This window comes from Phyllobates terribilis, unplaced genomic scaffold (genome assembly GCF_046119375.1).
Source record: "Phyllobates terribilis strain yellow unplaced genomic scaffold, ASM4611937v1 Scaffold_5__5_contigs__length_657084704, whole genome shotgun sequence".
Lineage (NCBI taxonomy): Eukaryota > Metazoa > Chordata > Amphibia > Anura > Dendrobatidae > Phyllobates > Phyllobates terribilis.
Genome location: NW_027362765.1, coordinates 634341789 through 634363908, shown reverse-complemented (window position 1 = coordinate 634363908; position 22120 = coordinate 634341789). Strand labels below are relative to the sequence as shown.

General features: G+C 43.2%; 1 protein-coding gene across 1 annotated transcript in view; it reads right to left on the bottom strand.

Moving 5' to 3' along the window:
• Nucleotides 1-22120, bottom strand: part of LOC141271676 (membrane-spanning 4-domains subfamily A member 15-like) — a 296948-nt gene that overhangs the window by 54534 nt on the left and 220294 nt on the right. The window contains exon 5 of the mRNA XM_073681714.1: nucleotides 17473-17592. Coding sequence (XP_073537815.1) covers nucleotides 17473-17592 — 120 coding nt within the window. The remainder of the gene's footprint in view (nucleotides 1-17472; nucleotides 17593-22120) is intronic.

Sequence of the window (22120 nt, the reverse complement as noted above, 5' to 3'; positions counted from 1 at the left end):
CCCGAGTTGCCAGATCTGCAAGTCAAAGTACGCCGCTTGTCAGCTCATTTTTGCAAGTCGGCTACAGCTTCCGCCGCTCTTGCTGTGTTGCAGCAGCATTTGCAGCTTTCGTCACACCGACTGGTGTGTGATGTCCCCACAAGTTGGAACTCTACCCTCCACATGTTGCAAAGGATTTGTGGCAGAAGAGAGCAGTTGTGGAGTACCAGTTGCAACAAGGCCGTCGATATTCAGGTCAGACTCCACACATAAGACCTTAGGAGAGGACCTGGATGTCTGACATATGTACCATCTTGACAAACTTTGAGGAGTCCACCAAGATGGTGAGTGGCGATGACGCCATCATTAGCGTCAGCATTCCACTTGTCTGTCTTTTGCAACGCTCTCTGCATAGAATTAAAGAGGAGGCATTGCAGCCAGAGTATGATGAGATGGATCAAGAAGCCATAGCGGTTGATTACACACAGCCCAGCCTCATCTCATCCCATCGTGCATTGGGGGACAATGAGGGAGAGGAGGAGGAGGAGGAGGAGGAAGAACGAAGAACAGGAGCTTGTATCATGCGCTGTCGACGGTAGTACCTGTACAACTGTCATACCGTCGGTTCAGCATGGGTGGCCTGAGGACAGGGGGGAGGAGGAGGAGGAGGAGGAGAGCATGGTCAGTCGTCATCTTGGTGAGGACACGGAAGTCTTGCCCGTTACCAGTCTGGCACGCATGGCTGACTTTATGTTAAGCTGCCTTAACCGTGACCCTCGCGTTGTCAAAATGTTGGGTGACAGTCATTACTGGTTGGTGACACTTTTAGATCCCCGCTACAAGGAGGACTTTCACTCTCTTATTCCTGAGGTAGAGAGGTCTACAAAAATGGGGCAGTACCAGAAGGCCCTCGCTGCAGAACTGTTAAAAAAATTCCCATCTGAACACACTAGCGGCAGAGGTCACAGTTCGTTGACCAACCAAGGTGTACAAGTGAGAGAGAGGCAACTCAAATCCAGCAGAGGCAGGGGAACACTGTCAACGTTCTGGGACAGTTTTCTGAGACCCGCCAAGCTTACAGGCCCTGAGTCGTGGGGTACTCTCACAAGGAATGGAAAGTTTCAAAAGATGGTGAGGGAGTACCTTACCGACCGTACCAGCGTCCTCCGTGATTCCCCTGTGCCTTTTAATTATTGGGTATCCAAGCTTAACACTTGGAATGAACTCGCTCTGTACGCCTTGGAGGTCCTGGCCTACCCTGCCGCTAGCGTGTTATCGGAGCGTGTTTTTAGTGCCGCTGGGGGAATTATAACTGATAAGCGCACTCGCCTGTCAACTGACAATGCTGACAAGCTGACCCTTATCAAAATGAACAAGGGCTGGATTGGGCCAGACTTCTCATCACCAGCAAATGACAGCAGAGTAACAAAAAGTCAAATCCACTGTGTTATTTCGGGAGGTGTATTCACATGCACCGCTTCACACCCACACATGGGTATACGCTTCCTCATTTCGGCTTTTTTATGTTCTTCTCCCTATCCTCAGCCTCCACCACCACTATACCACCAGGGTGACCGTGGTCCGTGTTGCCATTATTGAAAGTTCCTCCGTCCTTATTTTTGTCAGCTTTTGCTTGGAAGGCATAAGCAAAGACTATGGGAGACACACTCCCCAATAATGGGAATAATGTTTGCAATATGCTGTACTGCATGGCTCTTGTAAGGGGCATTGCAAGTTCCTCCGTCCTAATTTTTGGCAGCATTTGCTTGGAAGGCATAAGCAAAGACTATGGGAGACACACTCCCCAATAATGGGAATAATGTTTGTAATATGCTTTACTGCATGGCTCTTGTAAGGGGCATTGCAAGTTCCTCCATCCTAATTTTTGGCAGCTTTCGCTTGGAAGGCATAAGCAAAGACTATGGGAGACACACTCCCCAATAATGGGAATAATGTTTGTAATATGCTGTACTGCATGGCTCTTGTAAGGGGCAATGCAAGTTCCTTCATCCTAATTTTTGGCAGCTTTTGCTTGGAAGGCATAAGCAAAGACTATGGGAGACACACTCCCCAATAATGGGAATAATGTTTGTAATATGCTGTACTGCATGGCTCTTGGAAGGGGCATTGCAAGTTCCTCAGTCCTAATTTTTGGCAGCTTTTGCTTGGAAGGCATAAGCAAAGACTATGGGAGACACACTCCCCAATAATGGGAATAATGTTTGTAATATGCTGTACTGTATGGCTTTTGGAAGGGGCATTAAAAGAGTCTTGTTAAGCTACTGCGACCTCCACTACTTTTCCGAGGGGCATTAAAACCATCATGTTAAGCTACTGTGACTGCCACGTCTCTTCAAAGAGGCATTAAAAGCGTCTTCTTAAGCCACTCTGAACTCCACAGCTCTTCCAAGGGGTATTGAAATGTTGTTTTTAATTACCTCTAACCTCCACGACTCTTCCAACGGGCATTGCATTTCCTCCTAATATTAGTCAGCTTTTTCTTTTCAATGCAAAGGCGAAAACTAAGGGAGACCCACTCCCCAATAATGGGTAGAAAGTTTTTAGTACGCTGTAATCCACGTCTGTTTCAAAGGGCATTACAGTTCCTCATAATTTTTGGAAAGCCTTCCATTCACTGCTTAGGCCAACAGTGTACAGGAGACCCAGTTGCTATAAATGGAATAAATGGTTTAGTTAAGGCCCTCTGACCTCCATGTCATTTCCAAGGGGCATTGGAGTGCCTCAAAATTTTTGGTAGGCATTGCACTCACTGTATGCCCTATAACTGTGTAGCCGAATCGCTCCTTTTGTTACAGAAACATATCCTACAAGACATATGTGGTTGACTGGCCTGATATTAATGTGAATGGTCCCTGTTCCTCCTGCTCTTTCTCCTTTGCCACCACCTCATCCATCATTCATCACCTGAAGCTTTGTTTTAATGGGAGTCATAGAACTGGGATAGTAGCAGGAAAACATCCAGCCATCTTTGGAGGAGGTAGGATATGCACCAAAACGCTGACCACCTCAGACCTAGCCGCTACTACATACATGCGCTTGCATTCCAAGAAAACAAAGCAGATGCTAACTTCTATCATCATCATCATGGTCCTCACCTTGGCACTCTCAACTCCCCTGATGGAGAAGCCAGGGCCCACCGGAGGAGTCTGGTTCTCTGGTGGGCTCGTCCAATGCTGCCCTAAAGCAAGCCGGGCTAAGAAAAGTGTGTGGGGGGATGTTCCAAGGAGAAATAGGGGCGGCTGGGGACCGTTTATGGACACCCGGTTGCCCCCAGGAGGCTGGGGACCGTGTGTGGACACCCGGCCGTGGGGCGGCTGGGGACCGTTTATGGACACCTGGCCACCCCCAGGTGGCTGGGGACCGTGTGTGGACACCCGGCCGCGGGGCGGCTGGGGACCGAGTATGGACACCCAGGCGCCCCCTGGCGGCTGGGGACCGAGTGTGGACACCCGGCCGCCGGGCGGCTGAGGACTGAGTATGAATTCCAGGCCGCCAATGCAGCCATGATGTGGTGGCCAGATTCCGCCTCCACATGCCTAAAAGGCCCAATTTCAAGTGCAAGCAAACAAGCAGTATGGTATTGCAGCCTGGGGGTGGGTGGGTGGCAGGCTGCACACTTACGCTTGCATTCCAAGAAAACAAAGCAGATGCTAACTTCTATCATCATCATCATGGTCCTCACCTTGGCACTCTCAACTCCCCTGATGGAGAAGCCAGGGCCCACCGGAGGAGTCTGGTTCTCTGGTGGGCTTATCCAATGCTGCCCTAAAGCAGGCCGGGCTAAGAAAAGTGTGTGGGGGGATGTTCCAAGGAGAAATAGGGGCGGCTGGTGACCGTTTATGGACACCCGGCTGCCCCCAGGCGGCTGGGGACCGTGTGTGGACACCCGGCCGCGGGGCGGCTGGGGACCGAGTATGGACACCCGGCCGCCCCCTGGTGGCTGGGGACCGAGTGTGGACACCCGGCTGCCGGGCGGCTGGGGACTGAGTATGGATTCCAGGCCGCCAATGCAGTCATGACGTGGTGGCCAGATTCCGCCTCCACATACCAAAAGGCCCAATTTCAAGTGCAAGCAAGCAGTATGGTATTGCAGCCTGGGAGTGGGTGGGTGGTTGGCTGCACATTTGCGCTTGCATTGCAAGGAATGGGGGAGGTACAATTGAATACTGCCCTGGGACAAGGACTTGAACGGGGATAGTTGCAAGTCTGCAACGACAGGTGCAGGGTGGGAGGCATCTTCGCATGTACCATGAACAGGGGTTTGGCATGCACACACTACAGCGGAATAGGCTGTCCTTCGCACTAAATGCACTGAGGAGGGGACAGGTAATGTTTTGGTATACGCGCTTAATCTTATGTATAAGGCCCACCGGGACAAATAGGGGCGGCTGGGGACTGAGCATGGATACCTCTCTGCCGAAGCAGCCATGAGGTAGTGGCCAGCTTCGGCCTCCTCCAAACTAAAAGGCCCCATTTCAAGTGCAAACTAGCTGTATGGCATTGCAGCCTGGGGGTGGGTGGTTGGCTGCATATTTGCGCTTGCATTGCAAGGAATGGGGGAGGTACAATTGAACACTGCCCTGAGACAAGAACTTGCACGGGGATAGTTGCAAGTCTGCATCTTCTGATGCGGCAAAGATGACTTCTGATGGGCACACTTTTAGGCAGTGACCTGGGTGTCAGAGATGCTTCCAGGGGTCTTCCCCATGCTGTTCCCAGGTCTTTTCAGCACTGTATGAATGTGTCACACAGCACATGACCAGATAAGGTTGTAAAATGTTAAAATGACATTTCCCGGTGAATGCATTTGTCACGGTTGAACGCAATACAAAAGTGCAAAAACGCATAAAAAATGCTACTTGTGAACATAGCCCAAGGTGTGGAGGAGTATTTTTTTTTTTAGGTTATTTATTTTACCTTATACACAAGTCTTTACCCTGAAAAGGAACTTCCTTAACATATTTCACAGGAAAGCAGTTTCAGTTTCGTTTTTTAACGTTTTATTGTGAGCCCTTAAAAGTAGCTTAATACCTCTGACCACGTTGTTGACAGTAGTGACCTGGGGGTCAGAAATGCTTCCTGGGGCGATCCCCATGCTGTCCCCATGTCATTTGAGCACTGTCACTATCGTTTTGGGCACTTGTTAGGCTTTTAAAAGACTGCCGGGGGTGCCGCCGCAAAAATGCTCGGGTCTCCCATAGACTAACAATGGGCTCGTTGCTCGGGTCGAGCACCCGAGTATCACGGCGAGCTCAGCCCGAGCTTCGAGCACCCGAGCATTTTAGTGCTTACTAAACACTACTGTGGAGCCGTGGATACAGCTGAATCTCAGCGCCAAATAATTACAAACGGAAATGTGGCCTGCTGTATGTATCACAGTAGTAACAGAAGAATTTAGATTTTTTTACTGTGGACGAGTCCTGTATACAGCAGCATGTCAGTGCAAAAAAAATACAAGCTCAGATATGGCCTGCATTATGTCACACAGTAGGAACAGAAAAGAGTTTCAAAGGTGTACTCCTCCATGGAGCATAATATCAACACAACAGAGTTCTATGCTGAAATGTGGCCTGGTGTCTCTGAACCACACTAATAAGAACAAAACAGACACAAATTTAGATTTTCTAATGTTAACTCCTGGATGGAGCAGAATATCAGCAAAAAAGAAATACATGCTCAGATGTAGCCTAGTTTCTGTAGCATGGTAGTAGCAAAAAAAAAATTAGATTTTGTAATGTGAACTCCTGGATGGAGCAGAATATCAGCAAAAAACAATTAAAAGCTCAGATGTGGCCTGGTTTATGTAGCACGGTAGTACCAGACACAAATTTAGATTTTCTAAAGTGAACTCCCGGATGGAACAGAATATCAATCAAAAAGAATTAAAAGCTCAAATCTGGCCTGTTTTCTGTAGTACAGTAGTAGCAGAAAGAATTTAGATTTTCTAATGTGAATTCCTGCCTGGCCAAAAAAATGCCAGAACCAAATCTTTCTATGCACAAATGTGGCACAGGTATTCTCCTGCATGGAACACAATATCAGCACAACAGAGTTATATGCTGAAATGTGGCCTGGTGTCTGTCTGGACCACACAATTAGGCCACGGCCCCACTATCAGCATTTGGTCAGTATTTGTTCTCAATAGTGGGTGCCAAAACCAGGAGTGGGTGATAAATGCAGAATTGGTGACTTGTTTTCTGATTTTTCCTCACCTTGTTTTGGCTCCCACTTCTGAGAAAAAAATAACTTGACTTGACAGGTAAACAGGATCTTTGACCTTTTCATTCATGGCACTATTGCACGTCAAGTACTTAAAGCACTTTTTTGATGATCATGAGCACAGGCAATTAGCAGATAATATAATGTTATTTTTTCCATTTTGAGGACTGGTCTGCCATTACAGTCTTCACCCGAGTTATATTGGGTGCAGGTATAAAGGGTATCTTGGGTGGCCACTACACATTCCTAGTAATTAATTATATATCCTTCACATTTCTCACCACAAGCTGTGTTAAGTGATTTTAAAATTCTACGGTATATGCACATTATGCACTTTATTGCCTGAGACCAGTTAATTGACACACCGTCCATACTTAATTAATCCACCTGACCCACTCAGCTGATCCCCCGTCCATACTTAATTGATACTTAATTGATCCCCCGTCCATACTTAACTGATCCCGCGCCGATATCTAATCGATACACTTGCACATCCCTAATTGATCCCCGTCCATACACCTATATATAAATAATTGTGTTTTGTACTTGTACATATATACTGACTGTATCCCCATATTTAGAATGACGTCCATGTTGGCCGAAGCCGTGCAGTGTACATCTTGCGCAATGTATGCATTCCCTGAGCTACCGCTCAGGGATCCATACTGCTGCGAGAGATGTGAGCATATCGTGCACTTGGAAGCCCAAATCCTGGATCTAAGTGCTCAGATAGCGGTACTGAGGAGCATCGACAACATGGAACGGAGTTTGCTGCTCACCGAGCAGACACTCAATGGGTCAACACTGGGGGTGGAGCTTAGTGGGGAAGCGCAGGCTGAACAGGCAGGGAGCTGGGTAACAGTTAGAAGGGATAGAGGGAAGAAGTATAGGAAGGCTGGTTCAGAACCGGCATTATTGGAGCACGACAGATCCTCTGACCGCCGGGGGAGTGTATGCTCCAGTAATGAGGGGGAGGGGGGAAGTGTAGGGCAGGCTAGACAGGTCCTGGTAGTGGGTGACTCTATTATTAGGGGGACAGACAGGGCAATCTGTCACAAAGACCGGGATCGCCGAACGGTGTGCTGCCTCCCTGGCGCTCGAGTCCGGCACATCGCGGATCGGGTTGACAGGTTACTGGGTGGGGCTGGCGAAGACCCAGCGGTCATGGTCCACATTGGCACCAATGACAAAGTGAGTGGTAGATGGAGGGTCCTTAAAACTGATTTCAGGGATCTAGGTAGGAAGCTTAGGGCAAGGACCTCCAAGGTAGTTTTCTCAGAAATACTACCAATCCCGCGAGCCACACAGGAGCGCCAACGGGAGGTTAGGGAGGTGAATAAGTGGCTAAAGAGTTGGTGCAAGGCAGAAGGGTTTGGGTTCATGGAGAACTGGGCCGACTTCGCTGTCGGCTACAGGCTCTACCGTAGGGACGGGCTGCACCTCAATGGGGAGGGTGCAGCGGTGCTGGGGAAGAAGATGGCTAATAGGTTGGAGGAGTTTTTAAACTAGAGACGGGGGGGGGGGGAACCAAGGAAATAGGTGGGATGTGAGGCAAGCAAGGGGGAAGGGGAGAAGTGAATATGAGGGTGGAGAGGGGGGTGGGGATAGTACAGTTAGATCGTTAGAGAAGAATAGGATGCTAAATAACCCCAAAGTTTTATCTTGCATGCTGACCAACGCAAGAAGCCTGACCAATAAGGCGGATGAGCTGCGGGCGCTTATATCGGAGGAGAGGTATGACATCGTAGGTATAACAGAGACTTGGCTAGACGATAGCTACGACTGGGCGGTAAATTTAACAGATTATAGTTTATTTAGAAGGGACCGGAAACAGGGGAAGGGCGGAGGAGTCTGCTTATATGTAAAGTCATGTCTAAAGCCCAGACTAAGGGAAGATATAGGAGAGGGAGAAGAGGGGGTCGAGTCCATGTGGGTAGAGATAGAGGGGGCAAAAAATAATAATAAAATATTACTGGGGGTCTGCTATAAGCCACCCAATATAACAGAGGAGAATGAGAAACTGCTATTAGGACAAATAGACAAAGTAGCAAAACATAATGAGGTGATTGTAATGGGGGACTTCAACTACCCGGATATTGACTGGGAAACAGAAACCTGTAGATCGCAGAAAGGAAAAAGGTTCTTGACAAATATTAAGGATAATTATCTCTCCCAACTAGTGCAGGAACCAACGAGAGGGAAGGCCGTGTTGGACTTAATATTGACTAATAGGCCTGATAGAATAACTGAGGTACAGATAGGGGGGCACCTAGGTAATAGCGATCATAATATTATCAATTTCAAAATGCCCTTCAGTAGGGTTATCAATAAGGGAACAACTAAAACATTAAACTTTAGGAGGGCGAAGTTTGATCAGCTGAAAGAAAACCTTCAACTTATAGACTGGGACAAAGTTCTTAATCAAGGAAATACGAATAGTAAATGGGAAACCCTCAAAAGAATTCTGAATACTCAGTGCGAGAGGTATATACCGTATGGGAATAAAAGGGCCAGAAATAAGAGGAAACCAATATGGTTGAACAAGAATGTAAAAGGGGCGTTAAATAGCAAAAAAGAGGCATTCAAGAGATTAAAACAGGAAAACAGCAAGGAGGCACTAATGTGTTACAAGGAAAAAACGAGAACCTGCAAAAAACAAATAAAAATAGCAAAGGAGGAAACAGAGAGATGTATTGCTAGGGAAAGTAGATCAAATCCCAAACTGTTCTTTACGTATATAAATAGTAAAAGGATTAAATCGAATAATATTGGACCGATAAAAAGTGATGAAGGCAAAATCATAGAGAAAGATGAGGATAAAGCTAATCTATTAAATACATTTTTTTCGTCAACTTTCACAAAGGATAAAGAACTAACAGGCGAAATGAGAAGTGACAAGCTTAATCCTCCACTAAGTATGACAAATTTAACCCAAGCTGGGGTACAGAAACGCCTCAGTAACATTAAAATAAACAAATCACCAGGACCTGATGGCATACACCCACGGGTACTAAGGGAACTAAGTAATGTGATAGACAGACCGTTATATCTTATATTTAAGGACTCTGTTGAGACTGGGTCTGTGCCACTTGATTGGCGACAGGCGAATGTAGTGCCAATATTCAAAAAGGGAGCAAAAAGTAACACCGGAAACTATCGGCCGGTGAGTCTGACGTCCGTTGTGGGCAAAATTTTTTAAGGCTTTATTAATGAGGCAATCATGGAGCATCTTGACGCTAATAATCTATTAACCCCGAACCAACACGGATTCATGAGGAATCGCTCCTGCCAAACAAACCTGATTGACTTCTACGAGGAGGTTAGCTCTCGAGTAGATCAGGGGGAACCAGTGGATGTCGTGTATCTCGACTTCTCAAAAGCGTTCGATAGCGTGCCACATAATAGGTTGGTATACAAAATGAGAATGATGGGGCTGGGGGAAAATGTCTGCAAGTGGGTAGCTAACTGGCTAAAGGATAGAAGGCAGAGGGTGGTTATAAATGGAATATACTCAGATTGGGTAAGCGTCACTAGTGGGGTACCACAGGGGTCTGTACTAGGCCCAATGTTATTTAATATCTTTATTAACGACATAGTCAACGGGATAAATAGTAAAATATCAATATTTGCAGATGACACAAAGTTATGTAAAACAATTAATACAAAAGAGGATAGTGAAGACCTACAGAGGGATTTGGATAAGCTGGGTAGGTGGAGCATTAAATGGCAAATGAGGTTTAACGAGGAGAAATGTAAGGTCATACATATGGGAAGGAAAAATGGAAGTCACCAGTACTCACTGAATGGGAAATCATTGGGGAATTCAGAGATGGAGAAGGACTTGGGCATTTTGATTGATAGCAAACTAAATTGGAGTGCCCAAAGTCAGGCCGCTGCTGTAAGGGCAAACAGGGTAATGGGATGTATCAGAAGAGGTATAGCTGCAAAGGAGGAGAACATTGTTCTTCCACTGTACAAAGCACTGGTCAGACCACACTTGGAATACTGTGCTCAGTTATGGGCCCCAATATATAGAAAGGATATAAATGAGCTTGAAAAGGTACAAAGGAGGGCAACAAAATTAATAAGGGGAATGGAGGGACTGCAATACCCAGAGAGGTTGGCAAAACTAGGACTATTCAGCCTGGAAAAGAGAAGGTTGAGGGGGGACATAATAAATGTGTACAAATATGTTAGGGGACAGTATAGAGACCTTGCCCGGGATTTGTTCAAAAGGAGGGATATTACGGTAACAAGAGGGCATTCACTAAGACTGGAAGAGAAAAGGTTTCAGCACCAGCATAGGAAGGGGTTCTTTACGGTAAGAGCAGTGAGAATATGGAATTCACTGAGTGAGGAGACGGTAATGTCGGATGCACTAAACCAGTTCAAGCGGGGACTGGATGCTTTTCTAGATACCAGGCAGATTTCTGCATATACTTAAAAATAGAATAAAATAGTAGGTTGATACAGGGATTTATTCTGACTGCTGGTTTCAGAGTCGGGAGGGAATTTTTCCTCAGGTGAAGATTGGCCAAATCATTTGGGGTTTTTGCCCTCCTCTGGATCAACTTTAGCAATTACAGAACTAACAGGTCGAACTTGATGGACGCAAGTCTTTATTCGGCTTTACTAACTATGTAACTATGTAACCATGAACTATACGTTGCTAAACTTGTGAATAAATACTCTTATTTGGTGAATCGTTCCATCAATTCAGTTCCCCGGAATGTTATTAGGCAGAATGATGGTTAAAAAATATATCAGGTATTTATACTAATGAACTGAAATAGTACCTGAACAAATACAATAGGTTCCGGGCCATAACTGAAAGTGTCTATTAATAACTTTATTACCTGGTTTAAACCTACAACCACAATCTATACAGATTCATATATGTCTATGTATAATAAAAGAATTTATTAATAAAAATTGTAATTTTTTTACTACTCTAATTTCACTTTTTGTTACTAGGTGGATAAGCGAACCTGGTTTTGTGATATATTACAGGCTAGACCCAGCATTGAAACAGCACCAGTACAAGATGTTAGTATTAGTATATGCTATTTTTATTCCACATGGAGGACTACTTCATTTAAAAGGAGGTTGTTCATATAGTGGACTGCCCCTTCCATATAATAGTATTGTACAGGTTGTTACTGTTATAGGGATATCAACTTTTTCTATGTTATTTAATGTTTTTTTATGTATATTGAACCGCTCCCCTTCACCTCACTGGCTTTTCAGATCCTAATGGACATGCCGCTTTCCATTAGGATGTGAAAAGCCAGGGATTATTATTCACACTGAGATTGCAACCCCGAGGTTATTTCTGCCTTACAGCAATTAATTCCCCCAGCTAGCAAAAGATATAGCAGAGGCAACGGAGTGCTGCCAATGTTTGCAGTGGCTCAATTAATTCTGCACCACTCCAGTGTTTTTTTTTATAGCACCACTGGAATGGTGCTTTGTATGTAATTCCCCTGCCCCCTGCCTGATACTCACCTTCTGCCGCTTTTTTCCTTTGTCGATCCTGTCGGTCTACAGTGAAAAGTGATCTGCTGGCAGCTCCAGTGTTTTATTGAGTGGCGCGGAGGTACTTTTCAATACAAGTCTATAAGAGCCTCCTTCTGGCTCTCATAAACTTGCACTGAGAGCTTGTGACGTACAGTGTCTAGCGAAAGTATTCACCCCTCCTTGGCATTTTTTGTGTTTTGCTACCTCACAACCTGGAATTTCATAGGTTTGAGGGTTTGTATCAGTTCATGTAAAGAACATGCCTACAACTGTGAACATTTGGTTTTCTTTTTATTGAGAAGCAAACAATAATACAAAATAACTGAAAACTTCAGTGTTCATAACTATTCACCCCCCTAAAGTCAGTACTTTGTAGAGCCTCCTTTTGTGGCAATTTGAGCTGCAAGTCACTTTGGATAAGTCTCTATGAGCTTTCCACATCTTTCCACTGGTAATTTTGCCCATTCCTCAAGGCAAAACTGCTCGAGCTCCTTTAAGTTAGATGGTTTCCTCTGGTGAACAGCAATCTTCAAGTCTAACCACAGATTCTCAATTTGATTAAGGTAACATAGTAACATAGTTTTTAAAGGTTGAAGTAAGACTAAGTCCATCCAGCTAAAAAACCCATGTGGCAAACACTAAGTTCTACATTGGGGAAAAAAATTCCTTCCTGACTCCATACGGCAATCAGACTAGTTCCCTGGATACAAGGAATCTAGTATATATAACCTGTAATATTATACTTTTCAAGAAAGGCATCCAGGCCCTTCTTACATTTTAATAGTGAATCACTCATTGCAACATCATGCGGCAGAGAGTTCCATAGTCTCACTGCTCTAAAGATCAGTAGAAAGGTCTTTGTACTGTCCCCTCATATATTTGTACATGGTAATAAAATCACCCCTAAGCCTTCGTTTTTCCAAACTAAATAACCCCAAGTGTAATAACCTGTCTTGGTATTGCAGACCCCCCAGTCCTCTAATAACCTTGGTCGCTCTTTTATGCACCCGCTCTAGTTCAGCTATGTCTTTCTTGTACACCGGAGACCAGAACTGTACACAGTATACTAAGTGTGGTCGCACTAGTGACTTGTATATAGGTAAATTATGTTCTCCTCATGAGCATCTATGCCTCTTTTAATGCATCCCATTATTTTATTTGCCTTTGCAGCAGCTGCCTGACACTGGCCACTAAACGTGAGCTTGTCGTCCACCAATACACCCAGGTCTTTTTCAGTGACAGTTTAGCCCAGTGTTTTACAATTAAGCATATAATTCTACATGTTATTTCCTCTGTCCAAGTGCATTACCTTACATTTATCCCCATTAAAGCTCATTTGCCATTTATCAGCCCAAGCTTCTAGTTTACATATATCCTCCTGTAATATAAAATTGTCCTCCTCTGTATTGATAACCCTGCAGAGTTTAATGTCACCTGCAAATATTGAAATACAACTCAGTGTGCCCCCTAAAAGGTCATTAATAAATATGCTAAAAAGAAGCGGGCCCAATACTGACCCCTGTGGTTCCCTACTGTTAACTGTGACCCAGTCTGAGTGTGTTCCATTAATAACCACCCTTTGTTTTCTATCATTGAGCAAGTTCTTAACCCACATACATGTATTTTCCCCTATCCCCATTGTCCGTATCAAAAGCTTTTGAAAAGTCCATATACACAACATCCACTACATTTCCTTGGTCCAGTCCGGAACTTACCTCCTCATAAAAGCTGATCAGATTAGTTTGACAGGAACAGTCCATTGTAAACCCATGTTGATATTGGGTCATGAGGTTATTTTTCTTCAGATACTCTAGTATAGCATCTCTTAGAAAACCCTCCAGGATTTTACCCACAGTATAAGTTAAGCTTACTGGCCTATAATTTCCAAGTTCGGTTTTTGTCCCCTTTTTGAATATTGGCACCACAATTGCTATACGCCAGTCCTGTGGTACAGACCCTGTTATTATGGAATCTTTAAAGATTAAAAATAATGATCTATCTATGACGTTACTTAATTCCTGCAGTACTCGTGGGTGTATTCCATCTGGGCTCAGGGATTTGTCAACTTTAATGATTTTTAGACGCCGCCGTACTTCCATCCACCATTTCACCCAGACTATTTTTGAGAGGGCCAACACTATCATTTTTTAGTTTTTTACTATTTATGTAGTTAAATATTTATTTTTTATTTTTACTTTCTCTGGCAATGAGTCTCTCTGTCTCAATCTTTGCTGCCTTGATTTGGTTTTTACAGAATTTATTTAATTTTCTGTATTTATTTAATGCCTCATCACTACCTACTTGCTTTAGTTCTCTAAATGCTTTCTTTTTGTCAATTATTGCGCCCCTTACAGCTCTATTTAGCCATAGTGGTTTCCTCCTATTTCTAGCATGTTTATTCACATAGGGTATACAGTTATATGAAAAAGTTTGGGCACCCCTATTAATCCTAAGCTTAATGTTTTAGAAAAATTAGTGTTTTTGCAACAGCTATTTCATCTTGATATATGTAAAAACTGTTGGACACAGTAATGTTTTTGCCTTGAAATGAGGTTTATTGTACTAACAGAAAATGTGCAATCTGATTAGGCCACTCCAAAACATTTACACATTTCCCTTAAACCACACAAGTGTTGCTTTAGCAGTATGCTTTGGGTCATTGTCTTGTTGGTATGTGAACCTCCGTCCCAGTCTCAAATCACTGACAGACTGAAACAGGTTTTGCTCAAGAATATCCCTGCATTTTGCACCATCCATCTTCCCCTCGACCCAGACCATTTTCCCTCTCCTGCTGCCAAAAAAACAACCCCTTAGAATGTTGCTGCCACTACCATGTTTTACTGTGGGGATGCTGTTCTCGGGGTGATGAGCTTTGTTGGTTTGGCTCCAGACTTAGCATTTACCTTGGTGACCAAAAAGTTAAATTTTGGTCTCATTTAACCACAGCACCTTCCTCTATATATTTGGAGAGTCTCCCACATGTCTTTTGGCAAACTCAAAATGAGCCTTACAATTTTTGTGTGTAAGTAAAGGATTTTTTCTGTCCACTCTTCCATAAAGGCCACTTCTATGGAGTGTACAGCTTATTGTGGTCGTATGGACAGATACTCCAGTCTCTGCTTGGGAACTCTGCAGCTTCTTCAAGGTTTCCTTTGGTCTCTGGTTTTTGGTGCGCGGCCCACTCTTGGCAGGTTTGTTGTGGGACCATGCTCTTTCCATTTGGTGATAATGAATTTGATGGTGCGCCGGGGGATCATGAGAGATTGGGATATTTTTTTTTAATACCCAACCCTGACTTGTACTTCTCAATAACTTTGTTGTTGACTTGTTTCAAGATTTTGTTTGGAGATTTCCTTGGTCTTCATGGTGCTGTTTGGTTAGTGGTGCTTCTTGCTCAATGATGTTGCAGCCTCTGTTTCCTTTCAGAAAAGGTGTGTTTATACTGACAGACGGGATGACACTTAGATTTTACACAGGTGGATTTCCTATCACTAAGCATGTGGCTCATGAAGGTAATTGCTTGCAGCAGAAATTTTTAGGGGCTTCATAGCAAAAGGGGTGAATATATATGCACATGACAATTTTTACTTATTTAATCCTATAAATTAAATTTATGCCTATATTTTTCTCACTTCACCAACTTAGACTATTTAGTGCTGATGCATCACAAACAAATCGGATTACAAAAATAGTTAAACACAGGTTGTAATGTAACAAAATAGGAAAAAAGCCATGAGGGTGAATACTTTTGCAAGTTACTGAAGCTTTGTCTTCCGGACAGTCAGTAGCTACACTCACAAGATGGCGCCGTGGAACCGGAGCGGCACCAAAAAAAGGTGAAAACGCCAGAGGGTGAGTATATGATAGGGGGAAAAAGCTTACATTTAAAGTACTACTCCAGTGCTGAAAAAAAATGCTGGAGTGGTGCTTTAAGTGCCATAGTCTGCCACAAAAGCTGTATGAAAGGAGTATGGTAGAGGGAGATAATACCCTCTGTCATGCCATTGGATCCCCACAGCACAATTGCAGTGTTCTTGTGGTTGTTATGGTAACCGGAGGCCTAATAATAAAGTTTGCCATATATCAAAGCCTAGTAGACCATGCCTATTAGACTGCCTGTCAGTATAACACTGACAGGCTTGATAATGCTCTGCACTACATTAGCAGCACTATGTGTTATCAACCCAATCAAGGTTTCAAGTTTTCAATATTATAAAAGAAATTGAAAAATGTTTTTAAGTGCTTACTTTTTTTTTTTTACATTTTTCAGCATAAAGCAGTCGCTTAATGAAAAACAAAGCCCTCAAAAAAGAAAAATAACTAGTATCACCACATCCTTAACGACCAGTACAATAAAAATACATAACGATTTATCCTGTCAGATGAATGCTACAAAAAAATACAAAAAACTATAATTGCATTGTAATTTTTGTTCATCTCACCTCAAATAAAATTCAATAAAAAAATTGTCCAAAAGTCATGTGTATCACAACATGGTACAAATAAAGACTGTAGATTGTTTGGCAACAAAAGAGTCTCAGTATATGATGCAAAAAAAACAAATTTTTTCAAATAGTGAGTTTCATGTGCAAAAGTAATAAAACATAAAAATACGTCATAATTTTACATATTAGGTTTCACTAGAACCGTATTGACCCATACTATGAAACTATATCATTATTTGTCTGTGCAAATTAGGGGTGTGGTATCCCCTTTGTTGAGCTGATTAGTATATATGTAGCTTACCACGGGCCTAGGTGGTCTGGAGTTGGGACCCGGTCCTGTTTGTCTACCCTTTTATATGCATTACTTCAACTTTGATACACAGTAAGGTTTTTAATATAGACAGTGTAGGACCGTCCCAATTTAGGGTCACCTTGTCGCTGGTGGGACGGCTTGTATACTTTTTTTGATCAAAAATAGTTCACTAAGTACCCTATATTTCATATGCAACTTTGCTTTACATTTATATATAATGATTGTAGGGTATGAGATATATTTTTTGTCTTTTGTAGGTTTTGCATCATTATTTATCTCTCACGAAGAACGCAGAATTGCTGTTTTTTTGGTCATCCCCCAAAAGATTTAAGAAAAAGTGATCATAGAGCCATATGTACCCCAAAATACTATCCTAATGGTAGATTATTAATATCATAAGCCTGGATAACCCCTTTAAGAATAAAGGCCTTAAAAACACTTAAAATTTAAAAAAATTTTACGCAACGCAAAGTGGATCAAACATTTGTCTTTTGATGTTTGGCCAGTTTCAGGCAGCTGCGCCAAAATGACGCGCCCATTGGGCTTGGGGTTTAAGTCTGTAGTCACTCTATGTCCATGTTGTTGCAATTTGCATATATGCGGTCACATGCCAACTAGATGTGCGTGGTATCACTCAATACAAGTGAATTAAGCAAGGCCTGACACGTTTAGTCTGAACGTGGCTGTAAGTATGCAAATTGCATACTTGCGGTCAGAAGACCGCCTCCTCCCTTCGTCAGCACCAGAGAATCCGGACAGCAGACACTGTAAGGACTCACAAGTCTACAGTCACAAATAGTGACTGCAGACTTGCACTCCAAGCCTGGAAACTCCTTTAAATGTTGTGCGCCTCTTAATGAATTTGGCACATCTTACTGCAGCATTCCCTCATTTAGACTGGCATACGAAATGCCAGTCTCAATGAGGGTCAAAATGTCCATGTGGTCCATTCTGTCTGAACCAAACCACTCCTCTTACCTGTTGGGAGACAGCATTTCCTATCAGAGAACTGCATCCAAATGATGAGATGGAAATAGACACACACAACTCCAAGAGGGTGGCAATAATCAATGAGATGAATACAATCTCCCTGACTACCTGTAACCAAAAGCAGCACAGTTCATAATCAGATTTATATATACATATGTATTTATAGTTATATATATAAATATATATCAACCTGACACAACATTTTGTAAGTTACCCTTTGAACTGAATAAATTAATTAATAAAAATAACTGAATGAAATGACATCAATAAAAAAAAAAATTAAAAAATAATAAGTAATCTGAATTATAAGTTATGGTCTTGCACACATCATGCGGTATTCGATCATAATTGCATTTGATCATAACTATCATTGCAAATAAAACACCAAATCTGTCTGCATAACAGGATACCTTACCATGTAACCTGGTATATTCAAACGGATCAATGTGAGTAGTGTCACACCGCGTTCAGACACAGATGAGATAAGAATAGTTCATGTGCATGTGCAGACCTCCCAACTTTTCCAGAACAGAAGGAGGGACAAATGATGCAAATTTTAACTAAGCCCCTAGCGACACCCCAAGCCTTTTCCCCTTATTTGATGTCTTTTTGGTGCAGATGTGAAGCAACATTTTTAAAGTTGTTTTTATAGTACATAAAAGCTTTGATTCTGTACTTTTTTTAGGCTCCACATAGAAGCCTCTAGAGAAAAAAATGCAACAAAATCACCAGTTCAATAGCGTTTTTAGACAAACAGGGGGTGCAGTTTTCATGAAATCACATCTACTTTGCTTGGACAGTTAAACACAGCAGAATTTCTGTGTAAAAAAAAAGCAGCATAAAAACGCAGCATTTACACTACATGTGAACACGGCCTAAATGTTCAAATAAAGTGGATGTGATTTCAAGACAACTCTGCCTTCGGTGCATTTAAAAATGCAGTTGTACTGTGCATTTTTCTCTAGAGGCTTCTATGTGGAGCCTGAAAATGCTGTTGCATTGTTAAAGAGAATGTGTTAGGAGGATTAACACTTCTACGTAATCCTTCTATATGGCCATGTAGGTCATAGGAATCCGAATAAACACCTTAATATTAAGACACCTTAATATCTGTGATCCGCTGTCTTATTCCAGAGAAATCCATGTTTTTCTTATATGTAAATGAGCTGTTCAGGATTATGGGACGGACACTGATCTGCATGAGAATCTGCCTCCAGAGCTTATTTTATATTAAATGGGACGTTACCAGTCTGAGACATGTAAATCAGGAGAGCAGACTGTCAGTCATTACATAGTAACGCCCCCTTTCATTTAAAATAAGCTCTATAGGCAAATTCTCAGGGTGATCTATATAAATGAGCTGTTTAACACTTTGAGCCTGACACAGATCTCCCTGAGAATCTGCCTCAAGAGCTTATTTAACCCCATAGCACTCAATGACGGACACTGCACGGCATGAGCGGGTGTAAGTTAATGCTCATTGCCGTGCAGTGTCCGTCATAGCTTTGAACTGGCACAGCATGTAAACACGCTGTGCCAGTTCAGTGCCGACAGCTGAGCGGCACGAGAAGGGGTGCAGGGACCCATGCCATCGGTCCCTGCACCCAGATCGCTGCGATCAGTCAGTCAGTCCATCTGACTGACCGATCACAACATGATGGAGCAGGAGAAGCTGAAATTTCAGCGTCTGCTGTTCTATCTGTGCCGGAACTGAGCGCTGCCAGTGGCTGAGCTGCGGCACTAAACAGCCAGGAGCAGTGTCAGCACTGCCCCTGGCTGTTAACCATATGAATACTGCGATCGAGCGCGATCGCAGTGTTCAGGAGGCAGGCAGAGAGCTGGGAGCTCCCTTGCCTTCACGTCGGCGCCCCCGTGACATCATCGTGGGGGGCCCGACCATTGACATGGTGACCAGGGGTCGTCATGATGACCCCCAGGTCACCAAGCTACGGAAAGCTCCTGAGACCAATGCACAGCAATGGTCTCAGGAGCTTTCACTATAGGTATAATGTATTGCAATGCTAGTGCATTGCAATACATTATATCTATGAAAAAAGTGAAAGTCCCATAGTGGGACTAAGTAAAAAAGTTTAAAAAACATAAAAATAAAAATTGTAAAAATAAAAAAAAAAAGTAAAATATATATATATATATATATATATATATATATATATATACAGTACAGACCAAAAGTTTGGACACACCTCATTTAAAGATTTCTCTGTATTTTCATGACTATGAAAATTGTACATTCACACTGAAGGCATCAAAACTATGAATTTACACATGTGGAATTATATACTTCACAAAAAAGTGTGAAACAACTGAAAATATGTCTTATATTCTAGGTTCTTCAAAGTAGCCACCTTTTGCTTTGATGACTGCTTTGCACACTTTTTTGTTAAGTATATAATTCCACAACCCAACACCGTGCAGGACGCTTGGCAGTTTCCACAGAACACCAGGATTGGCAAAGTCGCCACTGGCGCCCTTTGCTCTTCACAGATGGAAGCAGGTTCACACTGAGCACATATGAAAGACGTGACAGAGTCAGGAGACGCCGTGGAGAGCGATCTGCTGCCTGCAACATCCTTCAGCATGAACGGTTTGGCAGTGGGTCAGTAATGGTGTGGGGTGCCATTTCTTTGGAGGGCCACACAGCCCTCCATGTGCTGACCAGAGGTAGCCTGACTGCCATTAGGTACCGAGATGAGATCCTCAGACCCCTTGTGAGACCATATGCTGGTGCGGTTGGCCCTGGGCTCCTCCTAATGCAGGACAATGCCAGACCTCATGTGGCTGGAATGTGTCAGCAGTTCCTGCAAGATGAAGGCATTGAAGCTATGGACTGGCCCGCCCGTTCCCCAGACCTGAATCCGATTGAGCACATCTGGGACATCATGTCTCGCTCCATCCACCAACGTCACGTTGCACCACAGACTGTCCAGGAGTTGGCGGATACTTTAGTCTAGGTCTGGGAGGAGATCCCACAGGAGACCATCTGCAACCTCATCAGGAGCATGCCCAGGTGTTGTAGGGAGGTCATACAGGCACGTGGAGGTCACACACAATACTGAGCCTCATTTTTACTTGTTTTAAGGACATTACATCAAAGTTGGATCAGCCTGTAGTGTGTTTTTCCACTTTAATTTTGGGGGTGACTCCAAATCCAGGCCTCCATTGGTTAATAAATTTGATTTCCATTGATGATTTTTGTGTGATTTTGTTGTCAGCACATTCAACTTTGTACAGAACAAAGTATTCAATGAGAAGATTTCATTCATTCAGATCTAGGATGTGTTATTTGAGTGTTTCCTTTATTTTTTTGAGCAGTGTATAAATATATATATATAAATATATAAATATATATATATATATATATATATATATATATCTCTATAATACAACACTGGATGTGTCTTTTTGTCCTAAGTCGGTATAGACTGCGTCTGCCCAGTGTGGCCGGAGTCAGAAGGATGCATCCAGCATTAATAGAGGTGATAGGAAGGAGGGTGAGGATGGAGTAGTGTGGTGCCGTAGATCACAGTATGCATAGGCTCTGACCACACAACGTAATGTCTGGCGCCGCCCATAACGTCATGCCGCGATCTCCGGCGCCATGAGGATGAGGCTGGAAGTGGAATGTGGCGCTGGGTTAGCGCCTGCGCATAGCGCAATCTCCGGTGCCATTTTATTGAAGACAAATTTGCACACAGTGTCTTCAAAAAAATGTATTCTAATACAACGTCAACATAGTAGTGCCGGCGCTGGTATATATTATAAACAGGCAATGGGTGCAGGGGTCTATTTTATGTACAGGGGAAGGGTGTATGTTATATATTATACACAGGGGATGAGTGTAGGGTATATATTATATACAGGGAAAGGGTGCGGGGTATATATTATATACAGGGGATAATGTACAAATAAAAATTCTCGCCACCCAGGTATAGAATGGGTTCAATAGCTAGTGTGTGTGTGTATATATATATATATATATATATATATATATATATGTATACTGTATATATGTTACTGTAAAAAAAATTCACGGACACAAGGTCTGCAAAAAAAAAAAAACACGGGCATGTGAGCAACTTACAATGGGTACTGTAAGGTTGCAGCTAGACAGGTTGTGGATGGGAGGTACCAAGCCTCAGTGATGTAGGACCCGGAGAAGCAGGCTCCAGCACACATAGTGCTGAGCGGTAGTTAATGGGTCCGAATTATAGGGCCAGGTTTTACGAGCAGCTGAAAAAGCTAGGTGGGATTTAAGAGCTGATTTAAGGCAGCTGGGTCTGTCTGTGTGTATTGCAATGTGAGCAGGCCTTGAATGTGCTGCTCAGACCTTGATGAAGGCAAAGGAAAGCTAATGCATTTAAACAGATGAGGCCGTGCTGTATGGACTTGTTGTTTTGAGTTTTGTTCAGTTATATATTTTTGAGCCTGGAAGAGGCTGTGTTATTTTCTTTCCTGACTGGTTTATGGACACTTAATAAACCACCGATTTATTTGAACCTGCGAACTGCATTCCCGAGTGTGAACCCCCATGTACCATGGAGTTGATCCCTCACAAATTGGTGCTTCGAATGCGGGCAGAAGTCCCAGAGGACAGGTGATTGCTGTCTGGAAACCG